At 34.7% G+C, this 18,338-nt stretch overlaps 1 protein-coding gene across 6 annotated transcripts in view; it reads left to right on the top strand.

Moving 5' to 3' along the window:
- Window positions 1-18,338, top strand: part of PDE1A (phosphodiesterase 1A) — a 398,473-nt gene that overhangs the window by 75,816 nt on the left and 304,319 nt on the right. The window contains exons 1-2 of one of the 6 annotated variants that reach the window (XM_074338931.1): window positions 11,274-11,465; window positions 12,202-12,312. In XM_074338931.1, the coding sequence (XP_074195032.1) occupies window positions 12,212-12,312 (101 nt within the window). In that variant the 5' untranslated portion in view covers window positions 11,274-11,465; window positions 12,202-12,211. The other 5 variants (XM_074338941.1, XM_074338921.1, XM_074338949.1 and 2 more) reach the window with 5 other exon arrangements.

Genomic DNA, 18,338 nt, shown 5'->3' with positions numbered 1-18,338 from the left:
ACACTTAAACTAAATTTAGTTTTTCTTTCCTAATTCCAAAGTTATGTCAAGGTTATTATTTGGACTATAAATTAGTTTCATCCAGTAACTAACTAGCATGGTCCTCAGTAAACATTTATTGAAAAGTAAATATATGGAAGCAGATACTAATATGATTCTGGTTGAGAGAATGAATGGCTAACATATTACATAGTATATGTAGCATTTATGTTGACCTTACAAAAAGTTCAATTCATGCAGAATGTTAGATATTTTCATACATTTCTAGTGCTTTTTTTTTAACCCCAGATTTACTTGGTATATCTATGTGGTAACAGTTCAAAAAATCTGGCATTTTTTCTAGTGTTAAAAATAAATTTGGCCTTAAAGCACATACGTAGATTCATCTGTAAAATAAAGAGTCAAAATGCATCTATTTTTTGTTAAATTGAGCGTAGTTTTAAAAAACTCACAGAATATATGTTAACATATTTTACATATTTTTCTTGGAAGTACATAGTTTTAGATATTATAAAATGATAAACCAATTTGAAAACGCAATACCTGCTTATATTATTTTAAAATAACCTAATAAAAGCAATACATTTTATAATCGCATAAAATTATTAAACTAGGTTAATTATTTTCAGTAAATATTTCTAAATTCCCAACAAAAAACTCTCAAATTGATTTTAATTTTGATGTCTTGGACTTGGAAGTGATAGGCTTATTAGTTGGAAAATGCACTTTAATAGCCAGGCAGTCTTAAGCCAGACATTTCCTGCTCTAGTCACATAAAACTTCATTTACAATAGTTAATTTGGGATTTTTAAATTTAATTAATATTTCTTTTTGTGACATGTGAAGCTAATGAAGTCAGAAACAGATTTGTTTGTAAATATTTATGACTAAGTAACAAAATAACTTTAAATTTTTCTTCTGTGTTCATTTCATCAATACTCTATTATCCATTAAATTAATTAAACATGAACAGATATACACCTAATGGTCAGCCTGGAATGGTTTTAAAAGTAATTTAGATTTGTAATAGTTTTTCATAAACATTATTAGAAGTTGAGCCTCACAAGAACAGTCTAAGTTTGGCGTGCAGGCTTTTCTTACATCCCTTTGGTATTATGATAGCTCCCATTTATCCAATCTTTTCTCTAACCAAGGACCACGGTGGCTAAACTATATGCATTATGTCTCTGAAACTTCATGGCAACACAGTGAAGTAAGTTCTATGATTAGTGAGTGATGCTTTGTGGCTGAGGAAACTGGAAATATAGTTTCCCCAAGGTCACTGATTTGGTAAGTGGTGAGGCTGGGAATATATCTAGGCTTATCTTGAGCTTTTTTGGCTTCTTATTTATAGATGAAGAATTGGAATGAATAAAGCCTAAGTGTTTAGATCACCAGCAAAAAGTAGAGAGAGAAGCTGAACTCAATTACTGTGAATTCAAATCTAGGGCTCAATCTACTCTACTACCATGTAAATTTCTTATGAAAGTCTTTATAAATCTAATTAGTCCATTTAAATCATGTGAGGTTAGCAACAGCTTTTCGTAGGTCTAGAAGTTGCTGTGTATTTTTAGAACTGTATTTATCCACTTAGATATAGATACATCTTATTTTTTTTTTTGATTTCTGATATTATAGTCAATCAACCATCCTTCTTTCCTTCCGTCCTTTCTTTTTTTCATTTAGATAATTGCTGCAGTTATATTTGGGGTTTTAGGTAATGGTGAAGGCAGTTGGGTTTTGTTGCATAAAATAAGCATAGACATACAATTAAGTAATGAATATTAGTTGTTTATGGAGCTTATGAGGGGGTAGGTACTGTGTATATATATTAACATGCAGTACTGCAAGTATATATGCATCTATCTTTTGTCGATGTGAATTAAAAACAACATAAATAAATATATAGGTGTATTCATTGTATTTATAGAAACTAAGTGGATGAAGAATCTTATATTTTGACAAAATCTGTGTATATGTGAAACGATGTAAAATTGTGCAAGTCAAAATCACATTTCATTATTTTTGAATATGAAGAATACAGCCTTACTTAAACTAAAAAAGTACTTTGTAAATTTTTAAAAGAGACTTTGGTAAACTCAGACACCATTTCTTTTTAAAGAAGCAATTGTTATATATCAGTGTGGCCAATTTAATAACTTGGCAAGATTTTAAAGTGAGAGAGATTACTCCCTTGCAAAACAACCTCCCTTTTTTGAATCCCTCATCTCCCTGTTCATCTACCACAGTCCTCATGCCCTCTTCTAACTCTCTGGCTTATTTTGAGAAATGATTTGTGGGACTTTAGTTCAATATCTTACTTCTCAGAGAGTTGTTTGCATTTCAATATTTTTAAGTAATGCTACCATAAAAAGCTTTCTCTCAACATACTTTTAGGGATTATCTTACATGTGGGGAGATGTATTTGGAGGGAGGAAATGACTTCTTGGACATAGCTGACAAATCGTTTGATAGGTGTTTTCATCTCAGCCTTCATTCACATATTTGGTACCTGGTCTGGGAAGACTCAAAAAGCTGGGCACAGGAATAGCTGGTGCTTTTCAGTCACTTTTCTATTTCTCTGTAGGGTCTGTCCAGCATGGTGGCTTCAAGGTAGTAAGAATTCTTAACCGGTGGCTCAAATCTCCAAAGGCAAATGTCCTGAGAGAGAAAGAGAGACAGGCAGAAGCCATATCACCATTTAAGACCTTGCCTTGGGAAGCCAGGCAATGCCACTTCTGCTGTATTATATTGGTTGGGGAAGTTAAAAAGGTTTACCCAGGTTTATGGGAGGAAGGTGAATGTAAGCCTTGCTTCTTGATGGAGAAGTGTCAATATGACATTGTAAGAAGAACATCTTGGATGGAATATCTGTGTTCTCCAAAGTTTGGAAACTGAATCTGTCACATTGTTTATTCTTTCTCCTAAGTAGTTTTCATTGTGTTTATTGCCTGTTTCACTCACTAGAATATAATCCCTATAAAGGCAGGACTCTTAACTGTCTTCTTTGCTGTCAGTCAATCTTCTTTACTACCAAAATCAATGATTAGAATATAGCAGCAGTACAGCCGGAAAAACCTGGAGGCAGTGGTGGAAGTGACACCAAATTGACACAAACCTGTTGCTGAAGAGCAGTTGTGAGGAGCTCCATGTGAAGAACCTGGAGATGAGGAAGAACATGGATGGGTTTGAGGGCATCATGTACCCGGTAATGGAGGAGGCTCAGAAACAGAAAGAACTTGCCAAAGCCAAGATCTGGAAGATTCTGAAAGAAAAAGACCAACTTACTGCAGACCTGAACTCCATGGAAAAATCTCTCTGACTTCTGCAAGCAGTTTAAGAAACAGAAGGAAGTGATTTAAGGCTCCCATTTGAATGAAGAATCACTGAAGAAATGTGCTGAGGATTACATGGTAAGAATTGAAAAGGAAGGCTAGGGATACCAGACAATAAAGGCCCATGCAGATGAGAAATAAGCTGGTAAATGAAAAGATCACTGAGGTCCTGAGTAAGGCCCGAATGGAAGCCTTGTCCTTCCAGGAGAGCTTGAGGAAGGAGCTGATGTTCATCCATTGGCTGGAGAAGATCACTGAGCAGAAGACTAAAGAAAACCATGAACTGACCAGAATCTGTGATGTCCTCATCTTCAAGATGAAAAAGATCTGACCTTGAAGTTTCTGATTAATGTCTGTTTGACTCTTTGTTAAAAGATTTCATGTTACAATTCCATTGACTCTATTCCCTATGCTGTACTCCACATCTCAAAGAAAGCAAAAAATAATAATGATAATAATAAAAAAAAAAAAAGATTTCATGTTTTTTCTTCTCTCCTAACCTCAACTCATTTTTGAACTAGATTGCTTTAAATAAGATGAAGACTAAAGTTTCCCTTTAGTTAAAATGAAACAGAATTTAAGAATACAGGCTTAGGAATTACACACATCTAGGTTTAAATCCTGATTCTGTCATGTACTAGCCAGAGGGCTTAATCTCTCTGAATTCAGTTTACTTATCTGCAAAATGGGTACAATAATCGAAATATTGATATGAGAGTGACAGATAATGTATGCCGGGAAAAAGCATTTGAAAATAATATCTATTTAAAATGTAATTTAAAATGCATCAAAATTTTATTAGTAAAACTGTGGGACTTCCACAAGAGACAGATGGAGTAATAAAATAGCACACATGCTCTGGGGACAAATACCAGTATATATAAAAATATATTGTTTGATAAAGACCACAATACAAATCAATGAGTTCAGAAGAAAAATTTCAATAAATGGTTCTATACTATGGGTGAAATCTGGACTTTGGAAAAAAAGAGCTATATTTGTGCTTATCATATAAACAGATAAATTCTTTATAAACTAGAGCATTAAAATAAAGAAAATGAAACTGTATATCAATTAGAATAAAATTGAAGTCACTAAGTATGAGATACTGCTATGAAGAAAAGCTGCAAAGGCAAAAGAGCAATAGCAGAACCACAGAGAAGAGATGGATGGTTTTGACTACATAAAAAAATTAGTTCTAAATGACACCAAAAAATGTAATGAAAAGTAAATTACAAAGGATAAACCACAAAAATATTTGCATCATTCAAGCTAGGCCAAAGGTTAATATATATATACCTAAAGGACATATATAAATATTGTAAACCCTCTAAGAAAAAAGTAAACAAAAATTGGAGCAAGTAATTTATTAAAGTGTAACAAGAGCCAAAAAAAGAAAATTAATATAGAAAATCTCATTAATAATAAATTTAAGTAAAAGATACATTTTTTTGCTTATCACATTGGTAAATAATTTGAAAGAAAAATATGTAATATCCACTATTAGTGTTCCTTGAGATTGGAACATTCATATATTGTAGATGGGGGAATAAATAAACATTTTTTTATTTATTTATTGAGAGCAAGTGTTAAGGAACTTATAGAGATTTATAACACAAGAGACATTATTTTTTCTATACAAATTTGTTGTTAAGAAATGGAGATGTAGACAAACACTGATGTGCAAAAATACTCATGGAAAATTAGTTATAATAGAAAATTGGAAAAAATAATTAGGGGTGGGTTAAATCATGGTACAACTAAATGATGGTATACTATGAAGCAGTTAGATGAATTCTGAAGAAAAGTTAAGGGAATGGAAAAATGTTCATGTAAAATTTTCAAAGGATAAAGAACGATACAATTTTATAAGCTTCTATATCATAATCTCATTTTTAGTGGTTATTTTCTCTCATGGGTTATGGTTCGGCACGATGCAAAAAGCATCTCAATTTTTGTAGAGGTCCTTCGCTAACAGCATGAAGTGGGTGTCCTCCCATCTCAGGATGTGGGAGGAGACCCCGGGCCCCCAGGACTTCTGAAATAAGAAGGCCACCCTGCTCCCTGCGCCAATTATGTAATGATGAGTGGTGGGGGGGAGGAGGAGGAACACACGCTAGAATGGGGCTAATTGATTATTTATTTAGCAATATCTAATCAATTTATTTAGCAATATGCAATAGCAAAAGACAAAGGCAATTAATAGAATGTGCTAATGACAGAAAGTAAAGGTGGTTAACACTAAGCTATATACATAGATACCAATGTCATGTCAAAAGAGTACACATAAGTTTAAGAGACCCTAAAACATGTTGACTGTTGATCAAAAATCACTTGGCTAAATACACAAATAACATCAGTAAGGAGTATTCAAAGCAGTAATAAGCTTTATAGGAGAGTAATTATTATAGTAGATGCCAAAAGCTCACCAAACCGGGGGAGAACAACACAGGAAAAGTCATAAATCAAAACCTTGCCAGGTCTGTAGCTGAGAGAAACTCAGGCATCTCCCACACCGCTGCTTGCTAGTTCTCAAGAATGCTGCTGCTGTTGTCATTGTTGTTAGAAGTCAAGGTGTCTTCTGACTGTTATCAGCTGTAAGTTGTATATAAGTTTTCAAGGTGTTAACAATCTGAAGAATGTTGCTGTTGTTGTCGTTGCTGTTGTTGTTGTTAGAAGTTAAGACGCCTTCTGATGTTGTAAGCTGCAAGCTGCATACAAGTTTTCTAGATGCTAACAAGTTCTCAAGAAGGCTAACTGTGAGGAACAATACTGGAGAGGCCGGGAACCTGCCAGCCCTCACCAGGTTCATGGCTGAAAGTCAGGATGTCCCCTGATGTTGTAAGATGCATGCTGCTGCAAGTCTTCAAAATGTTAGAAAGGTGAAAAATCACCAATGACAAATGACCAAATGATGAAATAATAATTAACAATGCTGCCAACTGTGGTCTGTCTTATATATTTTCTCAGATGTACCTTAGAGCCAGGATCTTTATTCTGCCTCCCCCTCCAAGAATGGCCAGTTCCAGGAGGGTCTGGCATTTACTGATATGAATGTTGCCCATCCGGCCGAAGGGCCAATTCATCCAGATAAACAATATCTCCTGTTCTTGCTTGGGACCATCAGCCCAAGGTCTTCCAAAGCCTGGCAACGTGCCTGTCATGTCGTCCCGATATAATTTAGCTACTTCTTCACTTCATCTGCTGATGTGGGCGAAACAGACAGAACAAAGAGGGAATTCTCTCAACCTCTGATCAAGAATTTCTTTAACCCTAAGCTAACCATCACCTCACAACATGGACAGAAAAGCAACCTCATCCCATCTCTACCCTGCTCGGGAGAATGAGTACCAAGAAAGCAACATCATCTCATATATCCCCTGCTTGGGAGAATGAGACCAAAGAGGGAATTTACTCAACCCTGATCACAGCACAGAAATCACCTCACATACAGGAACAGATAAAAGCTAATAGACAAAAGCTCACACCAACCAATGAAATTTTCTTCAACATCTTCCCTACATCCTAATTTTAAAGTTGTATCATTATTTTTGGATCTCTTAGTAAGAATTATAACATATTACACTGACATTTATATAAGAAGTTTATAGTTAAATTTCTATATCTTGATTGATCAACTTCAGATAGCATCATTGAAATCTCCACAATACAAATTGAGACTATCGGTAATCAAAAACTTCACTTCCCATCCTCCTGTTTTTCTCCCAATATCTGACAGCTGTACCATCACTTTTATTAAGGTTCAGGTGATTTATACTTTATTCTGTAACTATAATAAAATCATTCATATTTTGCTTATAGGTTGAACTCTAAAAACTGAAAACCGACAAAACACATTTGATAATATTATAAAGAAATATTATTGATGTAGAACATACTGCATGTTTGGGACCCATTGACAAAGAAATACATATGATTCTTTTTTTCTTGCTTTTTAGATAACTTTACTGAGATATAATTTGCATACCATAAAATCAATCCCTTTTAATTATACAGTTCCAAGATTTTTAGTGTAATCTGTATCATAATCTAGCTTTAGAATATTTTTATCACCCCAGTAAGATCCCTCCATGCCCATTTACAGTTAATCACATTTCCCACCCCTAGCTCCAGATAACCACTTTCCAGATAATCAATCTACTTTCTGACTCTATAGATTTGCCTTTTCTGGCTACTTTCACTTAGAAAAATGATTTTAAGATTTATACATGTTGTTGTAGCATGTATCAATATTTCGTTCTTTTTAACTGGCAGATAGTATTCAGTTGTTTTGAAATATCACATTTTGTTAGTCATTGATCAGTTGATGGATATTTGAGTTGTTTCCACTGTTTGGCTATTACGAATAACTTTGCTATGAACATTTATGTGCAGGGCTTTGCGTGGACTTACATTTTTTATTTCTCTTGGGTAGATATCTAGGAAACTTACTTCTGTATTTCTAAACCAGTCTGCTCAATGGAAAAATGTCCCAATTGTTGAGAGCATCTAAGAGTTTATTTTTCTTATATGTCATCAATTACTTAAATCATTCCATATTTTAGTTTGGTTTACAATCTAACCAAGGCTTTTTTGTTCGGATGTTTTTTTCCCTCTAGAGATTTAAAACAATTTATAAATCAAATATTTCTTAAATACTAAAAAGTGTAAAATATTATCTGAAAACTTGTATATTTACACCCTGCTTAAGAAATAAAACACTTCCAAAACAATTGAAGAACTTTATGGGTTTCATCTCAATAGCATCCCGTTCTCTCCTTTCCAGAGATTACCATTATTCAGTGTTTAGTGTTTATTATTCCTATTTATTTCTTTCAACTCTTAATAACTATATATACTCTATTTCCCAATGATTAAAAATATAATTATACTGTCAAAATTCATCCTGGACTTGATTTTCTTAACATCATTCTTGAAATTTATCCACATACATAGTTTTTTTTCTTTTTTCTTTTTAAACTACAAGTCATACACGTTCACTTAGAATCCTTTCTTGCTTCATTTCTCTTCCTCATGTCAAACATTTTTGGTTTAGTTTAATTTTGTGAATGTAACATCTGAAAATTTTCTCAACATATTAATTAGAAAAAAAGTTGTACTCCATTCCCTGAGTTATATTCAGTTCTCTTCAATGTGATTTATTTTATTTTTATTCTATTAATACCTCTTGCAGACATTAGTTATAAAGTAGAAAATAAAAATGTTTTGGATCTTTGGGGCAGCTGGTTAGCTCAGTTGGTTAGAACGTGGTGCTTTTAACCAAAAGGAAGCTGGTTTGATCCCCACATGGGCCACTGTGAGCTGCGCCCTCCACAACTAGATTGAAACAACTACTTGACTTGGAGCTGATGGGTCCTGGAAAAAAACACTTAAAATAAATTTTAAAAAGTTAAAAAAATGTTTTGGATCTTCTACATCAACAGAAATAACTTTTTAATATTCCCTAAGGTCAAAGACTATCTTGATAAAGAATTTAAATAATAAGCTGTTTTATGTAGCTTATTGTTCACATTTTATTTTATAAAATATTTCATGCAATGATTAAGCATTTTTGTGTATTAAGTGTGTAATCAATATACTTGAGGTTCTTAAATATCAATATATGATAGAATTGACATGGAAAAATCAAAGGACAAGTCAGTTTTAATGGTAAGATACGATTCACTAACACATACCAAAATAGAACAGTCCTCATTCTTTACATTCCAATATGATTGGTAATCTGGCCAATGTAAAGGTTTGAAATTTCATGGCATAATTAGAAAATTATTTGTGGCCTGAAAGGGGTTATAGTCTCAAGGACTTTGGTATCTTGGCTCATAAAATAACAATGGTGGAGTACTTGTTTTTAATGGAGATTTTTCACTGTGATTCATCTTTGGGAGCAGAATTCAGATGTTTGTTGACTATTTCATTAAAGAAAAATCAGGTAAAAGTTTATTAAAGGAGTGTGGCTAGGATTATAAATGAAGTCACAGTAAGGTAAAATTGATACTTTCAGAGCAAAGACTAAGTAATTTTCTGACCACTCTGGTAAAAGCTCATTCGGAATAAGGTTATGATTATGTAAAACTGTCTCCTAGCTAAAGACATTAAATTCAGACCAAGTTCAGGAAATAGCTTGTCGGAGAAGGGAATACTGAAGCTCTACTTGATTTAAGGCCCCCCATCCCCTTTTTTTTAGAAATTGTTTATTTTCTGTCAGCCTTATTTCCATGTTCTGTTTAAGAGTTTGTGGAAGAACAGCTTAGGACCGGTCGGTGGCTGTTCCTTCCCATTCAGTGGCCTGAGCAGGGGCAGCTGAGCTCTCCCTTTTCGGTAGGAAACTGCTGAATAGGCACAGACGCACCTGTGCTTCAGACCGGTCTGTGAGCTTGGGTTGAGTAGCAGTAAATTTGAAGCTGGAAGAGTCCGTTGACCTTGAAATTCCCCCTGATCACAGCCATCTCAGCAGCGGCCTATTTCTTTTCAGTCTCTTCCGCATCTCTGTGCAAATAGAGATCAGGTGTGACCTCCCTCAGGCGCTCACGGGAGATGGTACTGCACATGCGCAGAACTTCCCCAGCCCGCGTCCACCACATCACACACAGGGTGAGCTCCCTTGTTGTTGTGGCGGTGGCGATGCCATGCAGCACAGAGGAGAGTCTGTGTCACACAGAGTGGTAGCCGGTGGGTTAACAGGCCGCCTCTGGGAGAGGCCGGTGGTCAGCCCTGGTTCAGTAACGACCGGAGGTCGTGGCTCCCAGACCGCTGCCTGGACCTGGTTAGAGGAGGTTCCAGGAGTGAAGAGGCAGCAGCAAACCTCAGCACAGCTCGCGGCCAGTCTTCCCGGAACATGTGATACTGACATCCGCTGGGTTTACAGTGGCATGAGCTGCCAGCAGAAGATTCTCCCAGGTTCTCTTCTGGTTTACAGGTAATGCCGTCACTTTTGTAGATGACTGTTCCTTTTGGAAGTCAAGGTTGGTGCCACCTAAGAGGGTTTCTGCTACGAGTTGAGGATATCCTGCTCCTTTATTTGCAGGACCTCAAGGGCTTTGGACATTGTGAAAGTTTCCCTTTAAGTTGCAACAGGAACCCAGAACAAAATGCTGTGGACCCTTCTGTAGGTAGCACGGTAAAGCTAACCTCTTCTAATTTGTAAATCAGAAGACATTTTGTACAAAATTTTGCAAAGATGCCATATATATGTATATATATACATATATATGTGTATATATACACATATATGTATGTATGTATATATATATATGTGTGTGTATATATATATATACACATATGATGACTTTTACTACTAGATAGGCATAGTAATTTTATACTTAAACACTACTCCCCAGTTATCTGATAGTGCCTATCTAAAAGGACTGGCTTTAAATCTGGGGAATGTGTCTGTTTCTCAGTTTCCTCAACTGTTAAATGGGACTATTACTTTGTGTACTTTTCGTAAGAATTAAAAAAGTAATACTATTAAGTACTGGGAACAGTGTCTGACACATAGTAAACACTGAATAACGATTAGATATTGTTATTTATCTCCTATCTATGAGTATCTCTACCTTAAACCTCAAGTTAACAGACAAGTTTTCTTGCAGAGAGGAATAAAACTACATCTGGGTTTCCAAACAAACAAGAAGAAATATTGCTTTTAAATATATTTTTCTTAGCAGCTTGTAGATAGATAGAAATAGCTGTTATGGAGCTCATACTCAAGGTCCGTGCTTGTTTTAAAGAAAGCTCGCCATGTGTTTGGAGCTTGGCAGATCACTCAGTTCTGATTCCGTTTATGTCCACTTTCTCTCATTTTTCTTCCAAAATGCACAAGCAGCACAGCATCAGTTTCTCTTCCTCTCTCCCTGCTCTCTTTCTCCGCACACACACTCTCTCCCTCTCCCCCTCTCCCCCGCTCCCCCTCTCCCCCTCTCCCCCTCTCCCTCACCTTCTCTCTCTCTCTCTCTCTTTTCTTCAACATGTGCATACAAGCATATGCACTAGTTTCATTTTATTTATTTTTTAATCCCCAAAGGATTCACGGAGCAGGCTGTGTGCTTCTGCTGTATTTTCTGCTGGTTAAACGGGCAGTTACCTACTGTGTGGAGTTGCTAGGAGAAGGTGAATAAGCATGATTACAGCATCATTGATGTGCATATTCTTTTAATAACAACCTGTGGAGCTCTGTCGTCCGTATAGCTCTATATGTTATTTTCTCATTGTTATTACTATTTGTTGCATTTTTTGGTTAGAGCATGATATATTATTTTAACTATTGGTTTCATTGGTTCTAGATCAATTAAGACCAAAAAAAAAAAAAAAAAAAACAACAAAAAAAATCTCTTGGCATTTAAAACAGACACGTTTTTCTTAGGGTGGTGCTGCTGGTTCCTGCCATCTGTTTTCTTATTACATCCTGCTCTCCTTCGGTTGGTAGAGAGGAATTCAGCTTCTTCTGGTGCGCTAAAGTCATTCACGTTTCTCTTGTGCATAATAGATCTGGTGAACTGTAGGAATTCTGATGTGCTTCAGTGCACAGCACAGTAGGGAATGAGCTGCTTTGGACGAGAGCTGGAGCGCTCAGTTGGTCAGTAGTACAGTAGCAGGCTCACATGTGCGGATGTTTCTGTGAGGTCAGAAGATCTGTTTATACTGCGGTCTGCTTGAGGGGGGTGATATGGTTGCAGTGGATATGCCTGTCAGAGTCCATAGCAATTCTGGCAGAGGCTGTCCTCAGCTTTGTAAATCTGCAACGTTTTGATAGATACGAAATACTACTGTATGTATAACAAATTTGCAGTGGACTGAGGAATGCTTGTTCTAGCTGCTAAAACTGACTGTAACTGTATTGCCCTAGGAGACTCATCATGGGTTCTACTGCTACCGAAATTGAAGAATTGGAAAACACCACTTTTAAGTACCTTATAGGAGAACACACTGAAAAAATGTGGCAACGCCTGAAAGGAATGTGAGTAAGCTCTTTGCTTGGTTCTGTGTTTTTATTTCTTCCCCCAGAATTTGACCATTAACATGTCTAATTGTTGGTACTATCTTACTTTGTGGACTAGTGTTTTCTTTAGAAAGATTTCTCTTAAAAAATAAAACATGTCAGTCTCAGCCAATAACCTGCATATATATATATATATATATATATATATATATATATATATATATATATATATAATCACCTGTATGTTTTATGTAATGTAAGGCAACTTTCTGAGAAAAAGAATTCACTTCACTAGTATAATACATAGCTTCTTTTATACTTCTGTATATGTTGTTTAGATATGCAGGAAAGTAACAGGAAATCTGTTTGCCAAGGTACTTGCAGAAATAAAACTTTTTTCAGGTAAATAGAGAGATTACTACTGATACTTATTTCTGTATAATTAGATTTTGAACAAGGAGAAGATTAATGTGATAAACAATTATACTCCATTGTTGTTATTCTTTGTCATGATGAAAGATATTAATTTAAGAAAAAATGCATATGTGGTAAAAATACTATCAGCATACTGAATTTATTGGAGAGTTTTGGCTTTAAATTAAACTATTCACTTCTTCAGAGAGTACAAAATAGCTCATGAGATAAAATAGACCTTAGTAAGGTGGGTTAAGAGATGTGCTTATGTCAAGTGTAAAATGTAAGTAGCTGAGTCAAACTTTAATTGAAATTCTATTAACTTTGCTATTTAAACAACATTTAAGTTTTTTTTCTGTGTATGCTACTAATTCCTGTTTGGTGTTCCAGCACATTATGTTTACATGCTTTATTTTAATTGTCATAATTTAAAAATAATTTAAAATTTGGACAAAAATGTGAATATGAATATTTACAGGCAGTTACTTAGCATATTTGCATATTTCAAATGAAAATATATTTACTTTTCTGTGGTAATAGCTGAAGGAATCCTATACCATGCAAAATAAAGATTTTCTAGGATTCATATTTCTAATGCTGTGTTTATATACTATTTTATAAAAATATATCAGTAAATTAAATATTGCAGTTTTGATATCTATGATTTTTTTAAAAGAAAAATTATGTCAAACTTGGTTTAGAGGTAAAAATGCCTTCTACTTTCCTCCATTTGAATGTATTTAATGATGTTTATATATTTAAATACTATTGTCTGTATATTTTCTTACACACGAAGTAATACCTGGCATTAAAGTGCACCAGTATAATAGCACACTAATAATGCAAACAACATTTAACAGACTAACTTTTAAAAAGGAAGCCATCTTTACATCATTTGAATGAATTAGAGAAATATCTTTCCAAGATTCACTGAAGATTTAGAAATTTCTGTTTTTTGGTGATGAGGTTCTCTAGGGAAACAAATAATCATATAAAAGCAAATAGCAACTTATAAAATTAGTTAGTATAGATGAAAATTAAACATTGGCAGCCGTCAGATGATTTGTGTACTAACCTAATAAGTGGATGAACATCTGTACCGGAAAAATTATATTTCATGTCACAACCTGTTTTAGATTCTCTTCTCTTTAATAGAACAGGACATTTTAATTAATTTGTTTGTTTTGCTTGTATTTGTTGTATTTTTCTGTAGTAACTTGAATGTATGAAGAATTATGGTAGTGAAATTATGCATATGTCTTAAAATTGAAAAATGACTGTGTTTACCTAACATTTTAAGGCATAGTTATCTGACTTTCACTTTATCAATTGATCTCAAAGATCAATCTGTCATTTTATTTCAGAAGAAGGTGATAGATTGATTCAACAGTAAAATTTCATGACTTGATATTCAACATGGATATAGGATATAATAATATATGTACATACTAAGTAAATTTTTAATTGTGTCTACATAGAGCCACTGAATGACCATTTAGGGGAAAAAATGACTGATAAAGGTTTTTAAAAATTATTATTATCAAACATTGAAATGACTGATTATTTTCCCATTAAAGAAAGAAGGAATTTGCATTTTGGTACTTTAACTTTTACTTTGACTTAAGACATTTCTAGTATTCTAGGATTGGAATTGTCAAAACAGGAAGCTCTAAATCTAAAATCTGCATGACTAATGACAACCAAATTGTATAATTATGGTCTTTTGTGTAGTCTGCAATCGAAGCAGTGATATACTCCCTATTTCATTGCTGAAATTGTCTGTTCCATTTAAAATGTAATAGTGACTCAGAAAAATTTTTAGCTTATCAAATTTGCTAGTTCTATTATTCCACTTTTAAGTATTGACAATTAAAATCTTGATAATTATGAAAGCTATGAAACACTTTTGTAATAATTTTTTTTAGTTTGGTAAAATAGACTCAATGAAAGCCTGTAAATATTTGTTTGGAAATTGATTTTTTGATCTTTTACTGAATCTAACTTTACAAATGCATTGATTTATTTCAACAGGATATTCTTTCTTGAAGTGGGTTTACAATATGTACATTTTTGAGGTTAAATAAAAGTAGAGACAAAGGTTAAAGTAAAATAAGGTTTATTCAGGTATACCTTAAATATGGAAAACAGAAGCCACTATAGTTAGATATTTACAGAAAATATTTTATGGGCATTATCATATAACATTTTAGAACACTTTTCTGAGTCCATAGAAATGATTTTTAAATTTTGTAACACATGCAAAAATCATTGGTAAGCTAAATTAAAATATTAGTTCTTCTCTACTATGTTGTTGATTTCTTTCACTAAGCTCCTTTTAAATCTCCTTCATATATGAGTAATATTTAATTGGGACACCATATTCAGTGATATGCCAAGAAATCTCTTACTTTTTGGGAAGAAAGGTGAAAGAGTTTCCTTTTCTCATTTCTAATATAGACTTGTATGCTGTATTCTATTAATTTTCTTTTTATAGTTACGGCTTTTTTTTCCTTTATCTTTCTTCAATCCGTCGTCTATCACTAATTTGTCACAGTATGATAATTTAGATTCTACACTATGACTCACCATCTATGTTGGTGGTATTATTACCAAATGACTATGCATCACGTTCTTCATAAACTATATTTAAAAGAATCATATTGATAACTTGTTTTCATAAGTAAGAAGTTGTTTAGGACCTGGAAACCACTTGTTATACGTTCTGCCATGTCAACACATGACAAAATTTTTGGCTCAGAAGTTTCCTGTGACTGGGACTTATACTGCTTTTTACATACTAAGAATATTTTTCTAACACTAGTCTTTGCAAAGATTGTTAAGTTTATTGATTCCCATGAGGAAAATCAATGTGAAGATTTTATATTTGTCTTCACTTATGTGCAGTTTTTTATAGTTAATTTCAGAAATAATCCTTTTTTTTTGGTGCCATGGTACTGTCAGTTTTTCCTTCTTTAAATGTAAAAAGAGCTCCACAACTATGGATTTTTAAAAAATCAAACTTGTTTAAAACACTGGTGCTGCTTTTTTCAATCTGTGCCACTCTTCTAAGAATTCATTCATTTCCAGAAAATTGACCAAGTAGAAATTCCAGTGAAAGCCACATGGCGTTATAGCAAAAAAGTAAATCAGAATGTTATCTTAATTATTCAATGGAAGAGAGGAAAACTTGAAGTGCTAAAACCATAAACTATTGACAAAAATGTGAAACTCATCACTTCATAGCATTTATTGCCAATTCCTTTAGTTTTTATAAATATAAGACTAGACTTTGTGAGAATTTCATTAGAAACTAAATAAATGATAATTAATTTTACATGTGTAGACACATACCTCTTATCTCTCCTAATTCAGACAAATGTCCAGATGTTAAGATATGGAATTGTGTATACAACAGTTGAAAGACTTAAGCTTTTTTTCCCTCCCTCTTTGATTGGTGTTAAACATGATCTTCAAAAGTAGAAAAATAAAATGTTAAGAAGCATAAAGTGAAGGAGAAAGGAGGAATTGTGTAATAACCCTATAACTAATTTAAATGAGCTATTGTTATTGAAGAGGGCAGTGTGTGGCACTGTTCAGCTGAAGTAGCCCAAACCCTCATCACCAAGACGATGTAGCGGAGATACATATTTGGAATTAAAGTAGCAAAAAGGTAAAACGACAGGAGTTATTAGCACCATATTCCCGAACTGGAATCATATTTTAGGAAGGAGCAACCTTATAGATTAGAAGCAAATCTGATCCTTTTACTTTTCTGCTTCAAACCTTTTAAGCCTTTTAATGCCCTTCCTTCCAAGTTCAGCATTCTTCACAGGATCTCCTTGGATCTGCCCAACTTTTGGAGCTTCCTCTCATGTCTCTCCCTCTGAGGCCCAGGGTTGCCCAAAAGAAAGCTGCTTACCACCCACCTTTGCTCATGTTGTTCTCTCATCCTGATGGAAGCACGCCTTTCTTCTCTTACCCAGGGTTGCTCTTGCTCTTCATGACACTTTTTGAGATGTGTGGGGATGGTTCTAGTTGTTGCAATGTGTGAGCGTATTTCTGTATTCATTGTGCAAGAGTGGCCAGGCATGACTGATGTCCTCCAGAGCTGGGACATTCCTTTATCAGGAAAAAATTGTCTTACTCAAAATGCTAATAAGGACCCTGTTACCAAATCATAAAGATCTCTTCTTAAGTTTTTCTTGTAAAGAAAATCCTTCCTGACCCTCCATACTAGGTTAGTTTCCTATATTTGACTCATAAAGTAACCTGGACTTCCCTTTGCATAAAGTACCTTTCTACTGAACCACAAGCTACTGAGGGCAAGAGCATGTTCGTTGTGTTTGCTTTTGGGTCCCTAGCACCTTGCACAGTACCTGGTGCACAGGAGAAAGTGCAAGAAATACCTTTTAATCAGCCAATGAATGAATGCAATTCGGAATCTTATACCAGCTCTAACTACAAAATGAGAAGATCTGTTAGGCTGCCAAAATAGGGCCTAAAGCAGGTTGGAGGAGTGGAGATAGATTCACAGCTAGCACAGGGTAGAGATGATGGAAGAAAGCACTGTTTGTTTATCGTCTAATAGTGGTCAGAATTTTCCAGATATAACATATTTGTATTGTTTTCTAAAAATTGCCAGAAGTTGATATTCTAAATTGGTTAAATAGCCAGTATATGGTAGAACTTGGATTTAGACACAGATCTGCTTCCAAAACAAAAAAGAGGACGTCCTCAGAGTACTTACCCAGAAAGATCATCAGAAAAGGATCTAAATTCTTCTTAAAACTTAGTCCATGGGCCTTGTGGTAGGCAGACTATTTGTACCTGACCGCCCCCCCCCCCCCCGCCCCAGACATGTCCACGTCCTAATCCCTAGAACCTGTGAAGGTGTTACCTTACATGTCAAAGGGGAATTAAGGTAGCAGATGGAGTTAAGTTTGTTAATCGGATGAACTTAAAATGCAGAGATTTGCCTGGATTACTCAGGTGGGACCAGTGTAATCATAGGGGTTCTTCAAAGTGGAAGAGGGTGGCAGAATTCAGAGTGCTGTGGTGTGAGAAAGACTCGTGTTGTCTTTGCCAACATTGAAGATGGAGGAAACAGGCTATGAGGCAAGGATTGTGGGCAAACTCTGGAAGCTTGAAGAACCAAGAAAATAGATTCTCTCTTTAGAACCTCCAAAAAGAATGCAACCCTGCCAATATCTGATTTTAGCTCAATGAAACTAGCATCAAATTTTTGACCAAAAGAACTGAAAATATTACACTTGTGTTGTTTCAGGCTGCCAAGTTTGTGGTAAATTTGTTGCAGCAGCAATAAGAAACTCATACATGGCTTCTGTAACAGAAAACAGTGCTAAATCAACATGACCGTTCCTCCTATATTCCTATTCTCTCTCTCTCTCTCTCTCTCTCTCTCTCTCTCTCTCTCTCTCTCTCACATACACACACACATACATACATACATACATACATGTATACATACATACATACAATGCCTGGAGGTGGGGCCAGCCTAGGTCACTCTATGGCAAATTGGAGTAGACATTCTTTATTCTTAGGCATTTAATAACTCACTGTCTTCCATCTGACCGTGGCTTACATGCCCACAAATATCTGGTCTGAGC

The sequence above is a fragment of the Rhinolophus sinicus genome, linkage group LG01 (genome assembly GCF_036562045.2).
Source record: "Rhinolophus sinicus isolate RSC01 linkage group LG01, ASM3656204v1, whole genome shotgun sequence".
NCBI lineage: Eukaryota > Metazoa > Chordata > Mammalia > Chiroptera > Rhinolophidae > Rhinolophus > Rhinolophus sinicus.
This window is presented reverse-complemented; position numbering and strand designations above follow the sequence as displayed.